Source organism: Martes martes, assembly GCF_963455335.1.
Source record: "Martes martes genome assembly, chromosome: X".
Taxonomy (NCBI): Eukaryota; Metazoa; Chordata; class Mammalia; order Carnivora; family Mustelidae; genus Martes; species Martes martes.
This window is the reverse complement of record NC_137897.1, coordinates 44,030,816-44,055,572: the sequence shown is the minus strand read 5'-3', so window position 1 is coordinate 44,055,572 and position 24,757 is coordinate 44,030,816. Positions and strand designations below refer to the sequence as shown.

The 24,757-nt window shown below is 39.5% G+C and overlaps 1 protein-coding gene across 1 annotated transcript in view; it reads left to right on the top strand.

Moving 5' to 3' along the window:
- The window catches only part of PHF8 (PHD finger protein 8), a 93,606-nt gene extending 69,384 nt beyond the window's left edge, over window positions 1-24,222 (top strand). Inside the window, exons 19-23 of the mRNA XM_080795417.1 lie at window positions 7,815-7,910; window positions 17,294-17,403; window positions 21,668-22,004; window positions 22,966-23,050; window positions 24,006-24,222. Of these exons, the coding sequence (XP_080651543.1) occupies window positions 7,815-7,910; window positions 17,294-17,403; window positions 21,668-22,004; window positions 22,966-23,050; window positions 24,006-24,096 (719 nt within the window). The 3' untranslated portion in view covers window positions 24,097-24,222. The remainder of the gene's footprint in view (window positions 1-7,814; window positions 7,911-17,293; window positions 17,404-21,667; window positions 22,005-22,965; window positions 23,051-24,005) is intronic.
- Window positions 24,223-24,757: the final 535 nt, after the last annotated feature.

Below are 24,757 nucleotides of genomic sequence, written 5' to 3'. Positions count from 1 at the left end.
CTCTCAACTAATCCAAGAGGAAACTGGTATTCACTGTTTGAAAAAAAGAAAGGAAAATAATCTTCTAAGATTGAACTGACTCATTCAGTGGAGGTCAGGAAACATCTATACACCTCACTTTTCAGCAGGAAAATGCAGATGGATACAACCACATAAAAATTCTGACTTCAGTGCTTGCAGGGAGGTGGTAGGACCAGGCTGGTGCAGCCTGGTGAGAAGAACATTAATCACGAAATCTCACTGTGGAACATGTAGCCCAGACAGTGTCTCCCACAAATCCATCAGGAGACAAGTATGCCAATATTCCTGTAGGGGTCCTTGAGGCCCATTCCTTGGGGGAAAGTCAAGGATGATAAATGTTAGCACAGTCAGAAATAATGAGCTAGATTTACACACAGAAACCTACAGATCTCAGATGTAGCACCGAATAAGAAACTACGAAACAATGACATTTTGACAAATTAAAAATGCACACAATGCTAGATATTTTTCAGAGGAAATTTAAGTGCTGTTCTATCCTTTTATTTTTAACCTACCTATATGATTTTATTTAATGTGGGGTTTTGTAGCCAGCATTTAGTTGAATCTTATTTTTTTTTTAAATCTTTATTGGTAATCTATTTTTAGGCCATTTACATTTAATGTAACTAATGATATGTTAAGATAAAGGCTTACATTTTATTATGTCATTTATATTTGTTTCCTCTGCTTTTTGTTTCTCTCTTTCTCATTTCTCCCCCTCATTTGGATTATTTAAACAAATTTTAATATTGGATTTTAATTTATTAATTGAGTTAAAATTTTACTATTTTTCTTTAAATAACACCAGTTTTTTTTTAGTTTTTTTTTTAAAAAAGGATTTTATTTATTTATTTGAGATTGAGAGAGAGAGAGAGCACAAGCAGGGAGGAGGGGCAGAGGAAGAAGCAAACTCCCCGCTGAGCAGGGATCCTGGTGTGGGACTCAATCCCGGGACCCTGAGTTCATGACCTGAGCTGAAGGTGGATACTGTAATTGACTGAACCACCCAGGTACCCCTGTATAACATCAGTTTTTAAAGAGACTGTCCTGTCCCCATAGGATAGTCTTGGTACCCTTGTCAAAAATCAGTTGACTAGGGGTGCCTGGGTAACTCAGTTGGTTAAGCATCCTACTCTTGATTTCACCTCAGATCATGACATCAGAGTCGTGTGATCAAACCCTGCATTGGGCTCTGCACTGCGCTTGGAGCCTGATTAAGATTCCCACTCTCTCTTTTTCTCTGCCCTTCCTTCCCCCACCCCTCTGCTCACACATGCTCTCTTTCTCTTGCTCTCTCTCTAAAAAAAAAAAAAATCAATTGACTATAGATGTAGGGTTTTTTTCTGGACTCTCAGTTCTATTCCACTGATCTATATGTTTATCTTTATGCCAGTACTACAATGTATAGATCACTGTAGCTTTGTAGTAAGTTTTAAAATTGGGAAATGGAATCCTCCAACTTTGTTCTTTTTCAAGATTGTTTTGCTATTCTGGGTTCCATTAGAATTTTAGGGTCAGCTTTTCCATTTCTGCAAAAAATGCCGTTGGTATTTTAATAGGAATTACATTGAATTTATAGAATGCTTTGGGTGTTCTTCCTATCTTAACAATAGTAAGACAGTAAGTCAGTGAACATAGGCTGGTTTTCCATTTTTTTAGGGCTTTAATTTCAATAATGTTTTGAGGTTTTCAGTATATAAGTCCCATACCTCCTTGGTTAAAATTTATTCTTATTTGCTTAATTCTTCTTGAGGCTATTGTAAATGGAGTTGTTTTCTTAGTATTCTTTACAGATTCTTCTTTGCTAGTGTATCGAAATACAACTGATTTTTTTAAAAGATTTTATTTATTTTTTTGTGAGAGAGAGCAAGCACAAGCAGAGTGAGAAGCAGGCTTCCTGTTGAGCCAGGAGCCCAATGCAGAACTTGATCCCAGGACTCTGAGATCATGACTTGAGCCAAAGGCAGACACTTAACTGACTGAGCCACCCAAGCATCCTGAAATACAACTGATTTTTACATTGATCTCATATCCTGCAACTTTACTGATTTTTATTATTAGCTTTAATAGTTTTTTGAAGACTCTTTAGGATTTTCTGTACATAGAATAAGATCATCTGCAAATAGAGTTTTATTTCTTCCTTTCCAGTTTGGATGCCTTTTATTTCTTTTTCTTGCCTAGTTGTTCTGGATAGAATTTTCTAGTACATTGTTGAATAGTCGTGGTTAAAGTGGGCATATTTGCCTCATTCTTGATCTTTAGGGAAAGCTTTTAGTCTTTCACTTTGTTTTTTAAAGATTTTATTTATTTAGGGGGCCTGAGTGACTCAGTCATTAAGCGTCTGCCTTCGGCTCAGGTCATGATCCCAGGGTCCTGGGATCGAGCCCCACATTGGCCAGCCTGCTCAGTGGGAAGCCTGCTTCTCCCTCTCCCACTCCCCCTGCTTGTATTCTCTCTCTCACTGTCTCTGTCCAATAAATAAATAAAATCTTTTAAAAAAAGAGAACACAAGTAGGGGGGGCGCAACAGAGGGAGCGGAAGAAGCAGGCCCCCCTGCTGAGCAGGGAGCTGGATGTGGGACTCTATCCCAGGACCCTGGGATTGTGACCTGAGCTGAAGGCAGACATTTAACCCACTAAACCACCCAGGCACCCCTAGTCTTTCACTTTTAAGTATGATGTTAGCCGTGGGTTTTCATAAGTGCCTGTTACTATATTGAAGAAGTGCCCTTTTCTAGTTTTCTGAATGTTTTTATCTTGAATAGGTGATGGGTTTTGTCATTCTTTACCCACTTCAACTGAAATGATGTGTTTTCCTTCATTTTATTAATCCGTGTATTATATTGACTTTCATTTTTTTAGGAAAAGTGAATATATTTTTGTCATTAGACTTCCAATGAATTTAATTTTTTCTTTCATACAATTTCTAAAAATAATCCTTTTTCCTTTACTTTTCTTTCTCTTTATTGAGAAATAATTGACGGGGCGCCTGGGTGGCTCAGTGGGTTAAAGCCTCTTCCTTCGGCTCAGGTCATGATCTCAAGGTCCTGGGATCAAGCCCCACATTGGGCTCTCTGCTCGGTGGGGAGCCTGCTTCCCTTCCTCTCTCTCTGCCTCTCTGCCTACTTGTGATCTCTGTCAAATGAATAAATAAAATCTTTAAAAAAAGAGAAATAATTGACATACAACATTGTATAAGTTTAAAGTATTTTTATTCATAATGATGTGACTTACATATATTATGAAATAGTTACCACAGTATGTTTAGTTAATATCCATGGTCTCATATAGTTACAAAAAAGAAGAAAAAAAGAGGGTTTTTTCCCCCGTGATGAGAACTTTTAGGATCTGTTCTCTTAGCAACTTTCAAATAAACTAGACAGTTGCATTACCTATAGTTGTCATGTTGTACACTAACCCCTAATATGTATTCATTTTATAACTTAAAGTTTGTACCTTTGACCACCTTCATTTAATTCCCCCATTATCTAATCTCTGCCTGTGGTAACCAGAAGTCTGATCTCTTTATGGATTTGGATTTTTTCTTTTAGATTCCACGTATAAGCAAGATCATACAGTATTTGCCTTTCTCTGACATATTTCACTTTGCATAATACCCTCAAGGTCTGTCCATGTTGTTTCAAATGGTAGGATTTCCTTCTTTTTATGGCTGGCTAGTATTCCACTACACATATATCACATTTTCTTTATCCGTCATGCATTGATAGATTAATTTTGTTTGATTAATTTTCTTTGAACCACTCTTGCATTCCTGAGATAAATTCCCCTTGGTCATGGTGTATAATCCTTTTAATAGACTGCTGAATTTGCTAGTATTTGATTGAGGATTTTTGCATCAATATTCATAAAGCATATTGTCTGCAGTTTTCTTTTCCTGTAGTATCTTTTTCTGGCTTTGATATGAGGGCCTTATAGGTATGAGTTAGAATGTGTTCCCTCCTCTTCTACTTCTTGGAAGAATTTGATAAGGTTTGGTGTTAATTTTTCTTTAAATGCTCAGTAGAAATCACCAGGAAAGCCATTTAGTCCTGCACTTTTCTTTGTTGGAGCCTTTTTGATTACTGATTCAATCTCTATATTTGCTATAGGTTAGTTGAGATTTTCCATTTATTTTTAAGTCAGTTTAAGTGATCTATGTGCTTCTAGGAATTTGTCCATTTCATATAGTTTATCTAATTTATTGGCATATAATTGTTCATAATATTGTTTGCAGGTCTTTTTATTTCTGGAAAGTCTGCAGTAATATCCCCACTTTAAATTCTCATTTTCAGTATTTGTGTCTTCTCCCCTTTTTTTGGTCACTCTAGTTAAATACTTGCATATTTTGTTGATTTTTTTTTTCAAAGAACCAACTTTTGGTGTCACTGATTCTCTCGATTGTTTTTTATTCTCTGTTTAATTTTAATTTAAGCTCAAATCTTTATTATTTCCTTCCTTCTGTTAGCTTTGAATTTAGTTTAGTTAATCCATTTACATTTAAAGTGATTACCAATTGGGAATGACTTACTTCTATTTTACTATTTGTTTCCATTTATTGTATCATTTTGTTCCTCATTTCCTTGTTACTGTTTCTTTTGTGTTTAATTGATTTTTTTGTAGTGTACCAATTTGATTCACTGCTCATTTTTTAAAATGTTTTTAAGGTTTCTTTTCCACATAGGATAAGCCCTGGAGATTATAATTAATATCTTAACTATATAACTTTATTAAGTTTAGTTTGAATCAGTACCATTTCACTTCCATAGCATACAAAGACTTTGTTCGTATACAATTGTCTTGCTGCATCTGTTATTTTTGTCACAGCTTAAACCTTTATATATTGTATTTCTGTTGACATAGATTTAAGTTATTATTGTATGTATTAGAATTCCAAATCATATAGCAAACAAAAAAAGGAATCAGAAACCACAAATACAACAATATGGGCTTTTATATATACCTCTCTACTTACTTCTACCGGTGATTTTTGTTTCTTCATGTAACTTTGAGTTACTCTCTAACATCCTTTCATTTCAGCCTGATGGACTCTATTCAGTATTTCTTAAAGGGCAGGTTTACTAATGACAAGCTCTCTTAGATTTTGTCTACTTGAGAATGTCTTAATTGGCCTTCATTTTTGAAGGACAGTTTTACCCAGTATATATTCTTGGTTGACAGTTGTTTATTTCAGTGTTTTAAATAGATCACCTAACTGCCCCCTGGTCTCCTTTGTTTTTGATTAGAAATTGATTGTTAATCTTATTGTGGATCCTGTGAGATGACAAATTGCTTGTGTCTTGGTGCTTTCAAAATTCTCTCTTTGTTTTTATCTACTGACTGAATATAATGTAGCTCAGTGTGGATCTCTGAGTTTATCCTATTTGGAATTTATTGAGTTTTTTGATGTTTATCTTCATGTATTTCATAAAGTTTGGAAAGTTTTTGGCTGTTATACCTTCATATAGTCTTTCTGCTTCTTTTTCTCTGTGTTCTCCTTCTGGGACTCCCATATGAATACATTGGTAAGCCTGTTAGCGTCCCACAGGTCCCTTTGCCTCTGTTCATTTTTTCTTCTTTCTTTCTGCTCGTCAGACTGGATAATTTTAATTGTGCTTTCTTCACATTCACTGATTATTTCTTCTCCCCACTCAAAATCTGCTATTGAATCTTGAATCCCTGTAGTGAATTTTTCACCACCACATTGTACTTTTCAGCTCCAGAATTTCTATTTGGTTCCTTTTTATATTTTCTATCTCTGTATTGATATTCTGTTTTTTGTTGAAACATGCTTCTCTTTGATCATATAGGACTATTGATTCAAAGTCCTTTGTATAGTAAGTCCAAAAGCAGCTTCCTCATGGAGAGTTTTTTTTTAATCAATTTTTTTTTCTGTGAGTAAGACATACTTTCTTGTTTCTTTGCATGCCTCATAAGTTTTTCTGAAGCTGAAACATTTTGAATATTATATCATATGGTAACTCTGGAAGTCATATTTTCCTCCCTCCCCAGAGTTTTCTGTTGTTGCTTAATGTGAGCTGCAGTTATCTGTTTATTTAGTGACTTTCCAAAGGCTTTTTATAGACAGTGTCCTTTTGTATGTGGTCACTGAAGTATCCGTTCTGTAGCCTCAGTGGTCAACTGAGATTTCTTGATAGAAATTTACTTAAATGCCAAACTAAGCAGACTTTTTTGTTGTTGTTAAGCATTCTCCTTCTAAGTTTTTGAATGTATTCCAGAGTCCCCAAGATGTTTATTCTTACAGTTTTTGCTACCTCAACAGTTGCTGCAGTGGAGGGACAAATACTTGGAGCTCCTAACATCACTCCTTTCTACCTTTACACTTTTAATATGTGTATCTTAACTTCTATTTTCTTTAAATGTCTACACTTACTTATTATCTACATTGTAACCTCTCTTGAATAAGACATGAACCTTAGAATGGAATTTCTTTTTCTATGCTACTTTATACTTATTATCTCTCAATCCTTACAACTTTTCAAGGCAGGTAGTATTATTTCAATTTTATGGGTGAAGATAGACCTAGAGAAGTTTTCCTAAGTCACGAAGCTAGTGGGTCAGTCCAGGATTTCAAAGTAACATCTGATCCCTAGACTCACGGTTTTTCTACCATACCATACTTCTTTCCTTGAGATGGCAAACCCTTTCAGACCCAACAAAATAACATTGACAGCCACTGGGACTATTAAGGATGGGATCTTTCTCAAACAATTGTTACCAGCAGCTATTTCTTTTGAGGGACAATCAGTGACCCCTCTTTTTGATTCTTTCAAAGTCAGAAGGCAGAAGTTTTACCTCTTTGCTCAAGAAAGGAAGGCCTGAAAAATGAACTCATTTTCCTATAAAGAGGTCCTACTAGAAGGAAGTATGGGACTAGAATTTCTCTGATGAAGGATAATTCTAGAGAAGTATGAGTCTGGTCATTTGGATGAGTAGGATCACTAGGAAGAAGTTTCACTCTCACTTTGCTTCTCTTTCAGGTTTAGAAGCAGTAGACACAGAATTTGACTTCATCAGTAGGATCTATCTACAGCATTGTCCCATTAAATCCTATAGGTGTTGCATGTGGATTGTGAGCAGAGTGTGATAAGACTGGATGTTTGTGTATATGTGTATAGCTTGAGATACTTGTATATGTGTGTTTTGCCTTTCAGATCATTCAGTTGCAGTAATCTTGTTGTCAGTTCAGCCCAAGTGATCTTTTTGTTCCCTTTGTGTGATAACATGTATAGCATTTTTTTTTCCATTTCAGCCAACATTTATTGTGTACCTACTCTGCATTGTGTTAGGCTCCCTTAGTTAGTTTGAAATCAAATAATACTTATTCCTGCCCTCACAGTAAGGTAGGGGTGACCTATTTACTTTTCAACTCTCAAATACTATATAATAAATCACTCCAGTAGAGGTATACCTGGGATACTCTGGAGAGTTGAGAAGCCACCTGAATCAGGTTAGAAGAACAAGGAAGGCTTCTTAGGAAGTGAATCTAGAGCTGAGTTTTGCAAGGTCAGTAAAGTAATTCATAAGGTGACTCACTAAATGGATGTTGAGTTGAATCAGAATTAGGTGATGCTTGGAGAAGGACATTTGCAGCAAAGGTAAAAAGTAGAAAGACATGAAAAGTATGTGACATATTCAGGGATTCCTGCATTTGAGTGTGGATTAAGTAAAGGGTCTACTGGTAGGGGAGTGGCCAGAGCTGAGGTGTAGGCATCATTCCATCTTCACCCTTCTGGATGAAATATCAGTTTACCCTGCTTTTCCCTCTCATTGCAGTTTACCCTTCCCTGGAGTCTGATGATGATGACCCTGCTTTGAAATCTCGACCCAAGAAAAAGAAGAATTCAGATGATGCTCCATGGAGTCCTAAAGGTGATCCAGTATTCTGTCCTTAAACTCTGTAGGTATGGTTTGGGGAAAATAGGCTGGGGGTAGTTGGGATACATAACATAAGAAGATATGGTTCAGTCACTCATTTGTTTATTCAGCAAACATTTGTTGAGTACCACCTGTGTGCCAGGGTACTATGTTAGGTGCTGGAGCAAAAATAATGGATAAGACACATTTCATGCACTCAGCTCAGCAAAGTCAGAGGTGATGGAGCCTGTTCTTCTGATGTTATATGGCTTGAGGTGAAAAGAAGACCTTGAGCAGATTCCACCTAGCACTCTGAGGCTTCTGAGAAGCTACCATCATCCCAGACATTGCCAAATGAGGGAAATTCTGCTGACTGTTGAACTTCACAAGGCCCAAGGCTCCTTAGACTGTCACCTGTACTGCCTGAGAGGCCAGCTCTGAGGAGGGAAGAAAGGATGATCATTGAGTTGAATGTGGAATTTAGAGTGTAATATAAGAATTTTATTCATCTCACTGGTTGGGTGGTTTTCACATTGGAGGGTGTGTCAGTTAGCCTTTGCTGCTTATCAAACTACCCCAAACTTCGTGGCTTAGAACAATGACAGCTGATCATTTCTCATTATTCTGTAGGTTGGCTAAGCTATTGTTCTAGTCTGGACTGGCTTGGCCTGGGCTGGGTGATCTAAACAGACCTTCAGGAGTCTAGACCTAATTTGGGGTGGCTAATGCCTCTCTCCATGTGGTTTCTCCTGGTCCACCAAGAAGCCAGCATAAACTTTTTCACAGGAAAGCAGAAGCATGTCCATTAGCAAGAGAGGGAAAGCCCCAGTTTGCAAGCACTTTTCAAGCCTCTGCTGGTGTCATGTTTTGTGTTGTCCCACTAGCCAAAGCAAGTTACATGGTCAAGCCTCAATTCCAGGGGTGGAGGTATAGATTACACCTCTCGAGAGAGGAAACTGCAGAATCCTCCTCTGCATGCAGGGAGATGTGAGCACGTTGAAAGCTATTACTGCAACAGTCTGCTGCAGAGGGTGCTGGTACCTCCATACCCATGGGTCCCCAGGAGATCCCCTGCTGATTCCACCCATCCTATTTTTTTTTTAACATATAATGTCTTATTTGCCCCAGGGATAGAGGTCTATGTGCAATGTCCATAACCCAGCCACCCTATCCCTCCCCCTCAACACCCCAGCAATCCTCAGTTTGTTTCATGAGATTAAGAGTCTCTTATGGGGGCACCTAAGTGGCTCAGTCATTAAGCGTTTGCCTTCAGCTCAGGCCATGATCCCAGTGTCCTGGGATCAAGCCCCACATTGGGCTCCCTGCTCGGTGGGAGGCCTGCTTCTCCCTGTCCCACTCCCCTTGCTTGTGTTCCCTCTCTGGCTGTTTCCCTCTGTCAAATAAATAAATAAAATCTTTTTAAAAAAAGAGTCTCTTATGGTTTGTCTCCCTCCTGATCCCATCTTTTTTCATTTTTTCCCTCCCTGTCTCCCACGATCCCCCCACCCTGCCTCTCAAATTCCTCCTATCAGAGAGATCATATGATAATTATCTTACTCTGATTGACTTACTTCGCTCAGCATAATACCCTCTAGTTCCATCCATGTCATTGCAAATGGCAAGACCTCATTTCTTTTGATGGCTACATAGTATTCCATTATATATATATACACCACATCTTCTTTATCCATTCATCTGTTGATGGACGTCTAGGTTCTTTCCATAGTTTGGCTATTGTGGTCCCACCCATCCTTATCTGGCCTTTCTGCTATTTGCTGGGGGTCAGGGGAATGGGGTGGTAGGGTAATCCTTGAAAGTGTTCTCTTAGTGAGTTAGCAAATGTTACTATTTTTTTATTGTATTTTTTCCTATGGCTTCTGGCTGATTAGCAAAATAGAAGAGTTGGAAAATATAGAAAATAGAAGAATGTATAAGGAAGAAACCACCCATGATTCTGCTACCCAGAGGCAGTCCCTGTGTCAATGTTTTGACATGTTTCCTTCAAATCTGTTTTTCCTGTGTATCTCTTTTTATGGTTGTGTATACAATCCAATATCTTGCTTTGTTGACTTTTAATCAAATTAATGTGTATATTTGGTAGCAAATCATATAGCACAGAGGAGTTTAGGATGAAATGCAGTGGTCTTCACTTCTGCTTTCCTCACCTCCAATCCCATGCCTAAGAGACAACCTTCTGGTTTTCTTTTTTTCTGGTCATTACCTCCAAAACTCAAGATAGTAGGGTTTATACCACTATTTCTTGATGTATCAACTTAGTCTCTGTTTCTCTTTCTCTCAGCTCTGTCACTTTCTTGATTACCCACTTTCTAAGATACAGACATTAGAACACTATTCTTTCTTTCTTCTTCTGACCTTCTGTGAACTGCACATTTTCCCTTACATTGTCAAGGTTGTTAGCATTTATATTGCCTTGTGATTAATACTTTATATTAACTAGGGGTTGACTGTAAAAGTTGAAAACCAATACATATACCTGGCCTTTTAAATATTATTTCATAAGTATGTCCTCATGCCATTGTTTTAAATATTTTAATGGCCACCAGATATTCTATCCATGGATATACCTAATTTACCTAACTTCTTTAATGTGAGGCATTTAGCCTATTGCCAGGTTCACATTTGGGGTGAACATATTTATATGTGTTGGTTTCTTTGATTATTTTTAGGATGGATCCCCACTAAATTCCAAAAGGACGAAACTTATATGTGGATATATAGTAAAATCTTTCCCTCTTACCCCTGTTCCACAGCCTTCACTTCCCCACTAGAATTCTCTACTGGAGGGTTGCCGTAAGCCTTTAGCTTCCAGAGTTCTGAAAAAGTTTATTCTGACATTTTTTTACCAGATTTTTCATTGTTTTAATTCAGGAATGAGTGTTTGGGGATCCTTAACTTTGTCATTTTTGCTGTTGTCATCCATCATAACATACTAAATAGTTCAGTATGCATTTCTATGAAAATGACATTTTCTTCTATAACCATAGTACCATTTTATGACACCTGAGTAAAGTAGCATTTATTTCTCATATCATTTGGTACCACATCCTATTCAAATTCCCCCCCCCTTTGTACCAAAAATATCTTATTTGCTTATTCAAACAAGATTCTATTCAAGGACTAAATTGAATTTAAATTAAAAAAAATTAAAAAGACATTTTGTGGGGCACAGTTGGTTTTGATTTGTATTTCTCTGATGATGGGTGATGTTGGGCATCTTTTCATGTGTTCGTCAGCCATCTGGACGTCTTCTTTGGAAAAGTGTGTATTCTTGTCTTCTGACCACTTCTTAACTGGATTATTTGTTTTTTGGGTGTTGAGTTTGAGTAGGTCTTTGTAGATTTTAGATATTAATCTTTTATACGACATGTCATTTGCAAAGATCTTCCCGCATTTCGTCAGTTGACTTTTAGTTTTGTCAGTTGTTTCCTTCACTGTCCAGAAGCTTTTTATCTTGATGAAGTCCCAATACTTAGTTTTTGATTTTGTTTCCCTTGCCTCTGGAGATGTGTCTACTAAGAAATTATTGCAGCTGAGGTCAAAGAGGTTGTTGCCTGCATTCTCCTCTAGGATTTTGATGGTTTCCTGTCTCACATTTAGGTCTTTCATCCATTTTGAATTTATTTTTGTGTATGGTGTAAGAAGGGGGTCCAGTTTCATTCTTTACATTCTTTTTTCCAATGGATATTCTTTCCTACTATGTTGAAAATTATTTGGCCGTACAGTTGTGGGTCTATTTCTTGGTTCTCTATTCTGTTCCATTGATCTGTGTGTCTGTTTCTGTGCCAATACCCTGCTGTCTTGATGATTACAGCTTTGTAATACATCTTGAAGTCTGGAATTGAAATACTTCTCGCTTTGCTTTTCAACATGCCTTTGGCTATTTGGGGTCTTTTCTGGTTCCATACAGATTTTAGAATTGTTTGTTCTACCTTTGTGAAAAATGCTGGTGTTATTTTGATAGGGATTGCACTGAATGTGTAGGTTGCTTTGGGTAGTATAGACATTTTAACAATATTTGCTCTTCCAATCCAAGAATATGGAATGTTTTTCCATTTCTTTTTATCTTCTTCAATTTCTTTCATAAGTGTTCTATAGTTTTCAGCATACAGATCTTTGCCTCTTTGGTTAGGTTTAGTCCTAGGTACATTATGATTTTTGGTGCAGTTATAAACGGGATTATTTCTTGATTTCTCTTTCTCCTGCTTCATTATTGGTGTATAGAAATGCAACAGATTTCTGTATGTTGTTTTTATATCCTGTGACTTTGCTGAATTCTTGTATCAGTTCACAACTTTTTGATGGAGTCTTTCAGGTTTTCTACAGAGTATCATGTTGTCTGTGAAGAGTGAAAGTTTGACTTCTTCCTTGCCAGTTTGGATGTGTTCTATTTCTTTTTGTTGTTTGATTACAGAGACTAGGGCTTCTAGTACTATGTTGAACAACAGTGTAAGAGTGGACATCCCTGTCGTGTTCCTGACCTTTGGGGAAAAGCTCTCAGTTTTTCCCCATTGAGGATATATTAGCTGTGGGTCTTTTGTATGTGGACTTTACAATGTTGAGGTATGTTCCTTCTATCCTTACTTTGTTGAGGGTTTTTATCAAGAAAGGATGCTGTGTTTTGTCAAGTGCTTTTTCTGTATCTATGGAGAGGATCGTATGTTTTTTTATGCTTTATTTTATTAATGCAGTATATCACCTTGATTTGTGAATATTGAGCCATCCCTGTGCAGCCCAGGAATAAATCTGACTTGATCATGGTGAGTAATCCTTTTAATGGACTACTGGATTCCATTAGCTAGTGTTTTGTTGAGAATTTTTGCATTCATGTTCACAAGAGATATTGGTCTGTAATTCTCTTCTTTAGTGGGGTTTTTGGTCTTGGAATCAAGGTAATGCTGGCCTTGTAGAATGAGTTTGGAAGTTTTCCCTTGATCTCTGTTTTTTGGAACAGTTTCAGAAGGATAGGTATTAATTCTTTAAGTGTTTGGTTCAGTTCTCCTGGGAAGCCATCTAGCCCTGGACTCTTGTTTTTTTTTGGAGATTTTTGATTACTGATTGAATTTCTTTGCTGATTATGGGTCTGTTCAGCTTCCCTATTTCTTCCTGTTTCTCTTTTGGTAGTTTATATGTTTCTAGGAATGTATCCATTTCTTCCAGATTACCTTATTTGTTGGCATATAATTCTTCATAATATTCTCTTATAATTGTTTATATTTCTTCAGTGTTAGTTGTGATCTCTCCTCTTTCATTCGTGATTTTATGTATTTAGGTCCTTTCTCTTTTTGATAAGTCTGGTTAAGGGTTTATCAGTTTTGTTAATTCTTTCAAAGAACCAGATCCTCATTTTGTTTATCTGTTCTACTGTTTTTTAAAATTTCTATATCACTTATTTCTGCACTGATCTTAATGATTTCCCTTCTGCTGGCCTTAGGTTTTATTTGCTCTTCTTTTTCCAGTTCCTTTAGGTTTAAGGTTAGGTTGTGTATTTGGGACTTTTCTCAATTCCTGAGGATGGCCCGTATTGCTATATACTTCCCTCTTATGACTGCCTTTGCTGTGTCCCAAAGGTTTTGGACTGTCATGATTTCATTTCCCTTTGCTCCCATGTATTTTTAAATTTCTTCTTTAATTCTTGGTTAACCCAGTCATACTTCAGTATGATGCTCTTTAACTTCCATGTGTTTGTGGTCTTTCCAAATTTTTTCTTGTGCTTGTCTTCAAGTTTCATAGTGTTGTGGTCTGAAATATGCATGGTATAATCTCAGTCTTTTTGTACTGGTAGAGGGTTGATTTGTGACACAGTGTGTGATCTGTTCTGGAGAATGTTCCATGTGCACCCAAGAAGAATGTGTATTCTGCTGCTTTAAGATGGAATTCTCTGAATATATCTGTTAAGGCCACCTGGTCCAGCCTGCCTCTCAAAGCCATTGTTTTCTTGTTGAACTTCTGCTTAGATGATCTGTCCATTGCTGTGAGTGGAGTGATTATAGTCCCCTAATATTATTACATTATTGTCAGTGAGTTTCTTTGATTTTGTTGTTAATTCACTTATATATTTGGCTACTCCCGATTTAGGGGCATAAATAGTTACATTTGTTATATCTTGTTGGATAGACACCTTTATTGTAATATAGTGCCCTTCTTCATCTCTTATTACCATGTTTGGTCTAAAATCTAGGTTTTCTGGGTGTGCCTGGCTGGTTGAGCTGGTGGCTTAGTCAGTTAGGCATCTGACTCTTGATTTTTGACTTGAGTCATGATCTCAGGGTTGTGAGATCAAGCCCCACATTGGGCTCTGTGCTGGGCATGGGGCCTGCTTGGGATTCTTTCTCTCTCTCTGTCTCTCCCCCTCCTCCAAAAAAATCTAGTTTGTCTGATGTAGGTATGGCTACTCCAGCTTTCCATTAGCATGGTGGATGGTTCTCCACCCCCTCACTTTCAGTCTGAGGTGTCTTTGGTTCTAAAATGAGTCTCTTGTAAGTAGCATATTGATGGCTCTTGTTTTTTTTTTTTTACCCATTCTGATACCCTGTGTCTTTTAATTGGAACATTTAGTCTATTTACATTCAGATTAATTATTGATAGATATGAATTTGGTTGCCATTGCATTACCTGTAAAGTTCCTGTTCCATTTTAGTCTTTGTTGCCTTCAGTCTCTCTTTCCTGCTCAAAGTGTCCCATTTAATATTTCTTGCAGAACTGGTTTAGTGTTCATGAACTCCCTTAGTTTTTGCTTGTCCTAGAAACTTTCTATATCTCCTTCTATTCTGAATGACAGCCTTGCTGGATAAAGTAGTCTTGGCATATTTTTCCCACTTAGCAGTTTGAATGTATCATGCCACTTCTTTCTGGCCTGCTGTGTTTCTGTGGACACGTCAGCTGATAACCTTATGTGTCTACCCTTGTAGGTTAAATAGCTTTTATCCCTACCTTCTTTCAGAATTCTCTCTTTATCTTTGTATTTTTCAAGTTTCACTGTCATGTCTTGGTGATGGCCTGTTTTTGTTAATTTTGAGGGGAGTTCTCTGTGCCTCTTGGACTTGAATGCCTGTTTCCTTCCCAAGATTAGGGAAGTTCTCAGCTATAATTTGTTCAAATAAACAAACCTACTACCCCTTTTTCCCTTTGTTCTTTTTGCTTCAGATCATTTTTGAACAAATACTGCCTTTAAAGAAGGGACTTCAGCCTCCTGAATTGCTTATTCTAGAATCTGCATACTACTTATACAGAAAGGTTTTAATAATAAAATAATAATAATAATAATAATAATGTTTTAATAATAACAATAACAACAACAGCAGCAGCAGCAGCAGCTAACCAACCAAGGAATCTTCAAATCTAGGTTGGTACTACTACCACCTCTTTTTTTCTGTGACATTGACTTTTTTCATTAATTAAAAATAGAATAGTACAATAAATTCCCATACAACCACCACTAACAATGAATAGTTATCAAGATTTTGCCACGTTTAATTCATCTATTGTTTCCCTTTTTTCAAAATTGTTCCTTAAAGCACATCCTACATTTTTTGTCATTCCCTGCTCTCAATGTACTTTAATGTACATCTCTAAAAAATACATTTTCTCATATAACCACAATCCTGTTATCATACATAACAAAATTAGCAATAATTTGATAATTCCTGCACATTATCTAATCCTAAATCCATAATAAAATTTCCTCAATTGTCTAACCATAAAAAGGTATTTTTACAGTGGGTTTGTTTACGTAAGGATCTAGCAGAGTTCACATAGCATTTGGCTGTCATGCCTTTTGAGTCTTAATCTAGAGCATACCCCCTTTTTTTGTTTTGTGCTATTTATTTCTTATAAAAAGTAATATAATTGTCCTGTGACCCATCCCACCTTCTAGATTTGTTTGTTTACTTCCTTGTGACATTGTCTTTTTAATAAAACTAGGGCAGTTATCTTGTAGAATGTCTGACTGTTTTCTCATGGTATCATTTAACTCATTCTCTTATCTCTGTTTCCTAAAAACTGGAAGTAATATGAACCACTTACTTGATTTTAGATCTTTGGCAAAATTACTTCCAAGGTGATGCTGTGAATTTCATATTGCATTGCATCAGGAGGTACATGAAGTCAGCTGTCTCACTATTAGTAATAATCAAGTTAATACTTAGTTAAGGAGGTGATATGATCTCACCATTGTAAAGTTAGTTTTTTCCTTGTTGAGACTGGCAAGTAGTATGTATGTAATAGTTTGGTACTGTGTCACTATCCAGGTCCCTAGAATCGGTTGTTTTATTGGGGCTTACAAACCTGTGATTTTCCAATTTTGTCATTCTTTCTATATTTATTAGCTGACATTCTTCTGTAAATAGGAGCTTTCCTTCATCATCTGGGGCTGTTTGGTAAAATATACTTGCTGTGTAAAATGTGGGATAAATAACTATTTTTTAAAAAATAACTCCTTTTTGATTCAAGGTTGTTAAGGCACTATAAAAGGGTTATACAAGAAGACAGTCTTCTTCAGGAGCTCATAGCCTGTTGGGCTGGCAAAATGACATGTGCACAACAGCACGTCAAAGTTAGGGAATGAGACAGGATGGTGTGGTGCTATATATGAAGTGACTGGTATACATCTTAAGTTCAGAGAGGGAGAGGCCAATGTAAGCAAGACAGGTCCTAGAGGTTTGTGTATAGAAGGTTGATTTCAGCTTACCTTTGAAGGACGGTCAGGTTTTGAAGAGGTGGCCAAAGGAAAGAGGGTACTGTAGGTAATGTGGATGGTGAGGATGAAAGTAGAAAGAGGATGAGCTGTACATATTCTGGAGATAGAATAAGGAATCAATTCTGTCTAGAAAAGCTGAGAATATGGAGCATAACAAATAATATAGAGGACAAGGGTAGATGGAGAGGAGAAGGGAGTTGAGGGAAATTGGAAGGGGAGGTGAACCATGAGAGACTATGGACTCTGAAAAACAACCTGAAGGGGCGGGGTGGGAGGGTGGGGGAACCAGGTGGTGGGTATTAGGGAGGGCACAGATTGCATGGAGCACTGGGTGTGGTGAAAAAACAATGAATACTGTTACGCTGAAAATAAATAAAAAATTAAAAAAAAAAAAAAAGCTGAGAATATGGATGTGGAAATAAGGCTGAGGAGGTGGGTAAGCCAGGAGCAGGACATGGACGTTAAATGCCAGTTTAGGAAACTTAACTTTTATCCTATAATCATTGTATGCTTTGTGTACTTTGAGCATTTGTAAATTAGCTTCTTACCTGATGGGAAACAAAATCAGACTTTGTAAAAAGCTAGAAGCTGGGAGACCGATGAAACCACCTTTGAGGGAGGCTCAGAGGTAGGGAATATGCTTGACATTCAGATAAATGTTTTCATCCTGTTTCCTCTGCAGCCCGTGTGACCCCAACTCTACCAAAGCAGGACCGTCCTGTGCGTGAGGGGACCCGGGTAGCTTCCATTGAGACAGGCTTGGCTGCAGCAGCTGCGAAGCTAGCCCAGCAGGTAGGTGCTGACACCTAGGCAGTGGCCCTGCTACTGATCCCAGTTTGCCTTTAGGACAAAAACTAGAAATGTCTCAGAGGCTATCGTTGGGAGCCAGCGGAGACCAAGCAGGCCAACTTCTCTCTGTCCTTGAATGAGAACATTTGCCTTCAGATGAAGCCCTGAGGAGGTTACCAGCTGAGTATATTTGAGTTCTCAGCCTCCCAATCAGTATCAGAATTTGTTTTTTGGGGAGAGGCTTTCCTTGTCCTCTATACCAGATATTATTTTTTTAGTTTAAATTCAATTAGCCAACATATAGTACATCATTAGTTTCAGATGTAGTGTTCAGTAATTTATCAGCTGCGTTTAACACCCAGTGTTCATCATATCATGTACCCTCCTTAATGCCCATTACCTAATTACCCCATTCCCCCATCCAACTCCCCTCCAGCAGCCCTCAGTTTATTTCCTATAGGTAAGAGTCTCTCATAGTTTTTCTCCCTTTCTGATGGCTTCCCATTCAGTTTTCCCTCCCTTCCTCTATGATCCTCTATGCTAGTTCTTATATTCCACGTATGAGTATTTTGCTAGGGTCATGGTTGACATTTTTTATTTTGTTCTCTTGTTAATCCATTTTTCTCCGGGCAAAATGACTAGAAGGAGGAATTCACAACAAAAGAAAGAACTAGAAGTATACCAAATATTATTGCCTTAATATTTACCCCCTACTTCCCAAGAAAACTTCACCCACTGGTTTTTGTCCTAAAGGGTCACTTCACTAGAACCAACTTGACCACCTAGCAGGTTCCAGTTTGCAAAGTTCTTTAATGTGTATACTGTACTCAGCAACCCTGGGAGCAGTTAGAGTTGAATTTTCTGATCCTCTCCTTATTAACATCCCCTTGGCTCCTTAGGCAACATCCTATTGCTTAGAGCATTTACTGAGCATCTTCCTTCCGCTAGGTACTTCCATGTACAATGTTTTATATAATCTGCCTAGTAGCCCTGTTCAATAGGTGGTATTTTCATCATTTTGCAGGTGAAGAAAATGAGGCTCTCTTTAAGTGACTAGTCCAGGATAATACAGCCAGGAAATGGAGGAGACAAGATTCAAACTCATATCCTCTAACTTCAAATTTCCTGTTACTTGCTATTTCAATAAAATAGTTAAATGTTTATATAATTTAATAATTATATCCTATTTAAATAAAATTTAATAGAATGATGTTTTTAATATGCTGTTATATGGAGCTCTAGAGTTGCTTAGAAATGTCTCAGTGGCTGTTGTTGGGAGCCAGCAGAGACCAAGCAGACCAGGCAGGCCTTCTTTGACCAGAACTTCTGTTATGTATATCCTGGTGCCATCTAAGATGTAATTTGGAAAAAAAGGGAGGGAGGGGGCTTTTACTCTTTTAAATAAACAGATAAATTAATTAAAGGTGTGAAAACTACTAGTTCCTCCTAAGGAGTTCACTTCTGTTCGGTTTGGTCAGGGATGACCTCAAAGAAGAGAATTTGAAATTTGGGAGTGGTTTGGCAGGCTCAGCTTTTAGATGGAACAGGGAGGCATCCCAGGAGAAGGGAAATCCTTGGCAAAGCACCCAAGGTCCTGTTAATTTGGTCTGTAGTCACCTCTCCTCCCTAACCTCCTACCAGCCCCTCATGCACGTGCTTTGCACCAGCCATACTATTGCACTGTGGTGCTTGTAGTTCACTTAGTGTACATCACATTGTCTCATCCCTCTGTGCCTTTGCACAGGTTGTTCCCTCTGCCCATTGGGGATCATCCCTTTCAGATGCCTTACCTAACACTCTTTCATACCACCTACCACCAGTTTATTTCAGTGGCCGTCTGTGCTTCTGTAGTATTCTCTCATGGTACTTGTAAGTATGCTTTCCTCTGTCCCTTATTAAACTGTGAGTGCCTCAAGGGTGGGAGTATATCTAATTTAACTTGATATCCCCACTATACTAAACATGTGTTTAATCCGTGTTGGGCGAGTGAGTGAGTGGATGTATGAATGAATGAGCAGATCTTTCTGTGTTGGAGGCTGCATGTTGGGAACTGGGGTAAGATAGATTCAGATTAAAAAAGGGATTGTAGAACCAGCCTGCCTAAGTTCGAATCCTCACTCTACCACTTTACACATTACTTGATTTCTCTGTGCCTCAGTTTCCTCATAAACTTTGAGGATTAGATGAGGTAATGCGTGAGAAAGCTGTGAACATGGCACTTGCCGCAGAGCAAAGTACTATAGATGTGTTAGTTTTTCAGTGTTATCATTATGGATTGGGTAAGTATGAATGACCAAACATGAATGTCAGATATGCTAACAGGTTTTTGAGCAAGGATTGGCAAGGTATAAGTGGTCCTGTCCTAAGAAGGTCTAGTCTTCAGTGAGGGAATCTGGATGAATTATACAAGGAGATTGGCAATGACAATAGAAAAATTTAGGCTATGTGATCGAGGTGTGAATAGATAATTTCTGGATTCAGGTGAGAGAAATGGGGGCAGAAATGTATTTTCTGGTATGGGTGGAATAGCAGTGTGGTTGAGAAAAGAGATTCTGAAGCCGGATGGCTTAGGTCTGAATCCCAGCTTGGTCACATATTGGTCCTATAACCTTGGAAAAATGACTTAATCTCCCTGTGCTACAGTTTCTTCTCCTAAAAATGGGATTTTCATTCTTTCTTCTCATACTTTTTCTGAGTATTAAATGAGTTAAATTATAGAACAGTACCTGGCATGTGTTACTAATATTATTATTCTTATCCCCCAGAAATTCCTATGATAGCCACAGCCTGTCAGATCTTCCGAAGGCAGGAGTAGGCCCGTGTTGCCAAGGCAAAGAAATGTAATCACTGAGTTGGTCTGTGTGGCTGTGTAGCATTTCAGAAGGTGAAGTCGTTCACATGCTCTCAGCACCACCTTTCCAGGTTCTCAGGGCTCCAGATGCCCACTATACTGGTACCCACTACACAGTGGATAGTAGATCCATAAAGCAATGGATGGATGAAATCCAAGATATTGGGAGAATTGACACAACTCTTTATTCATCCCTCCCATCCAGAATTGAGGTTTTTAAGACCCAATGACCTGGAGGATTGCCAAGTCCTCTATTAAAAGAAAAGACCAGCAAGAAGAAGAGAAACCATTGTAAGAGATGAACATAGAATAATAGTTTTTCACTTGTTGAGTACTTATTATATGCTATGTGTTTTTACATCATTATTTAATTTTTCTGGCAACCCTAAAAAACAGATTTATTTTGCCCATTTTACAGATAAGGCGATTGAGATTCACAAAGGTTAGTAAGTAACTTGACAAGGGTCATCCCATTTAGGGAGCACAAACCTAGATTTGAACCCAAGTTTTTTTCATTCCAAAGCTACTACTCTTTCACTCCCAGAGGTCCTTTTTTGAGAAGTGTGCAGGGTGGGTATTCAGTTAGACCTGGCTGAATCCTAGACCCAACAACTTTTCACCTGTGAGGCTTTGGGCTCAACTTATTAATATCCCTGTACCTCAGTTTTCTCCTCTATAACCTGAGGGATTTTCCTTCTCATGGCTACTATGAGGAATAAATGAAGTATACAGTTAGCCCCTTTACAACATGGGTTTGAACTATGTAGGTTCAAACATAGATTTTTTTTATTTTAGTAGTAGATTTTTTTTATTATAGTAGTACTATGAATGTATTTTCTCTCCCTTATGGTTTTCTTAATATTTTCTTTTCTCTGCCTTACCTTATTATAATAATACATTTAACATAACAAAATATATGTTAATCAACCATTTATGTTATTAGTAAGGCTTCCAATCAACAGTAGGCTATTAGTAGTTAAGTTTTGGGGATGTCAAAAGTTAAATGTGGATTTTTTGCCCACATGGGGGGCAGTATCCCTAACCCCAATGTTTTTCAAGGGTCAACTGTATAAAGGGCCTTAGCTGCTATCATAAATTCAGCTATTCTTATTAGAAGTGTCCATTGTCCACTTCATAAATGGCAGTGCTAGGACCAAAACCCAAGTCTCTGAATTCATTTACCCTTTTGTTACCACCGTACTGATTCATGGCAGTGGTAACTTAAGGATGGATGGTACCAAAGAGATGATTTTAGGTGTTAGAAGGCCCGTGCCTTGTGTGTACATACATCCAGGCTAGACTTGGGGTGGGGGTGGGCTGCAGGACCACATTGACCAGTGTCTAGTTTCCTTTCTGGGCAATTCTCCTCTTTTCTCCACTTCTGAATTTTCTCCTTCCACTTGGCTTGTATTTCAGGAGCTGCAGAAAGCCCAAAAGAAGAAATATATCAAGAAGAAGCCTTTACTGAAGGAGGTAGAACAGCCTCGCCCTCAGGAGTCCATTCTCAGTGTGGCAGCACCAGCTCCAACTCTGGCCACTACACCCCAGCTTCTCACCTCCTCCTCGCCCCCACCTCCTCCTGAGCCTAAACAAGAGGCCCTCTCAGGGAGTCTTGCTGACCACGAATATACTGCTCGTCCCAATGCCTTTGGTATGGCCCAGGCGAACCGCAGCACTACACCCATGGCCCCTGGTGTCTTCTTGACCCAGCGGCGCCCTTCAGTTGGCTCCCAGAGCAATCAAGCAGGACAAGGTATGATGGCCATATGGTTGCAAAACTGAGAAGGATCTTAGGGTCACCAGATCCAAACCCTAAGCACTCTGGTAGATGGGAATACCTGGGAGGGATACTGATGGCCAACCTCAGATGCTTGGATCTGATCTCTTAGGCCATGAAGAGACATTAACTGGTGCTAAACAGAGGAATTTCAGGTGTGGGTTTAGAAGGAGTCTTCTGGTAACCAGAGGGTGGGCTGCAGGTGGGAAGTCTAGGGAGGAGGCATATATATAGGTTTAGGCTGCAGTGAAGAGAGGCTGAGGCTATAGCAGAAGGAACAGAGAGGGAGGGGATAAATTGATCAAATATGGAGGAGGTCACATGGGACCTGAGAGGTGATTTGATGTGTGGAGAGAGAGGAAGAGGCGATGGGAGGAGTGCTTAATCCCCCCTTTTCCTTACTTTGGCCCTCAAAGCCCAGTCCCTAGAGCATGCAGCTCAAGGGTAGTGAGGTCATTGTGGCATTGGGTAATGAGGATGGGTTTTCATTCTTTCTTTTTTTTGAAGATGGGGGTTTCTAATGAAAAAAGGCCTTGGGTATAGCACCTTCTGGGACACCAAATATAATCACTAACCAGGCTCTTAGCTAATAACAGTGCTCAGGATAAGAGGACAGGGAGGCTTAACCACAGCCCCACAGAATTTAGGAAGGAAAATGATTGGGACCAAAGAAATCTGAGGAAAAGGAACCAGATAGACTAACCAGGGGGTCGATAGCTGCTGCAGGAGGTCATAGGAAGAAGAACCAAGGCATGTGGTATTGGATGGAAGCGGCTAAGGAAGCCTTCTTGCCCAAGATGTGCTGGAGCCAGCATAAGGATAAGGAGACTCTGTGGGCAGAGGAACAGAGGACGGGGGTAGACTGAAGATAGTTGATGCTGGAATTGCTGCTGAAGCCTGTGCCACAGCCTTTTATTTACCTCTCTTTTCCTCACAGGAAAGCGTCCTAAAAAGGGTCTGGCCACAGCAAAGCAGAGACTTGGCCGTATCCTGAAAATCCACAGAAATGGCAAACTACTTCTGTGAGCCCCCTTGTATCCTGCCCCTCACCCCTTCACCCTCATTGCCTTCTCCATTGTCAACTTTCGGGGCACTCCTGGATCCCATCTGCCCCGGACAAGGTGCTGAGGCGCATTGTCCTGCTTTCTTGGAACTGACCAAAGGCACGGACTCCCCAACGGGCTCCTGCACCAACTCCCCTAACTCCCTTCCCCACTTCCACTAAAGCATCCTGCCTTCCTTCTCCATACCTCTGAGTAGCAGTGAATGGGAGAGGTTTCTGGTTGACTAGAACCCTCTTTTCTGCTGCTCCAGTCCATTTCCTTTTTACCAGCCTTGTCTGCTCTTTACTCTTATCCCCACTTAAAGCTGGAAGACAGGATCAGGAGAGGCATAAAGTGAGCCTGGGTCCCTTGCTCTTTCCCTAGTCATGAAGTGGGACGCCCAGTGCTCAACACTTGCTGCAGCTCCCACCCTGTCTCCAGAAGCCTGTCCCCCTCTGCCCATATTTCCTTCCCCTTCTTCCCCCTAGCCTAGTGGACATGTCCCATTCCAGACTTGTTCTTGGGAGAAGGGTCTAGCCTCTGCCCCCTCTCGCCAAATGCTTCATGAAAATAAAGAGGAGATTCCAGAGTCTCCTTCCTGCCCCACCATGGGCCATTTTCAGAGGTGGACTTGAAAGGTTATGGGCTGACTTGACTCACCTTTGGGAAGAAGAGATTTCTATCACTTCTCAAGGTGGGGAGAGGACTGACACCCAAGCCTTTGACCATGACTTTGGAGCCCACTGGAGGAAGCTATTTTCGGGTGGCTACAGATGAGGTCCCCTGTCCCAAGGTGAGCTTCAGAACATTATCCACATGGCTGTAGTTGGGCCCCAACAGGTGAAAAACCATCTTCCAAAAGTCTGAGAGTTCCTACCACTGAAGCAGATACCCTGGCCCTATGTACAGCCTGCTCTCTTCACCTGTACCCCAGAGCACAGTCTGGACCTTCTGGAGAGGATGTGACAGGAGAGCTCTCCCCTGGGTTCTCCATCAGGAGCCTCCCTGCTTCTTTCCCCACCTGAGGTCTTGGTCTGAAGAAGACCTCAGAACTTACATCTTCACTTCTTGGCCTTTGTGCTCCCAGACATCAGGTCAACGCCCAAGCAGAGTGCAGATGCGCTACTCGGGAGCCTGAGCCTGAGAGAGGAGATGCCCATCTGTAAAGGAGCAGATCTTCTGATCCTACACTCCCTGTCTTCCCCTTGTGGATGTCTCTGTTTTCCAGACAATGCCCAACCCCTCTCCTTCTTCCTTCTCCTCCCCCTAACTCCCTCCACCTCTGCCTGTCTTGCCTCCCTGGCACCCTGGACTGGATGGAGAATGTCCCACTCCCTCCATTTTGGTACTGCGCAAGTAGAGAGCATCCTTGCCCTCTACTCCCCACTTCGACCTCACCCCAGTTTGCCCAGTGCTTCTGGGGAACTTAACAGCTACCATGCAGGCCACAGGAGTATGTGAGGCTTCCCATGTCGTCTTTGTGTCTTCAGTTTGTCTCTCCTTTCTCTACAGCCCACATCTACTCTCCTTATTTGGAATCAGGGGTCCCTTAAAACCATCTGCTTTTTTTTTTTTTAATTTTGGGAACTCCAGGGGCCATGCAGTCCTCCATCTAGTCACACCAAAGGCAAAAAGCCTGGCTACCTCCCCCCTAGCATGTGAGGTCCCCACTCCCCTCTCCTCTGT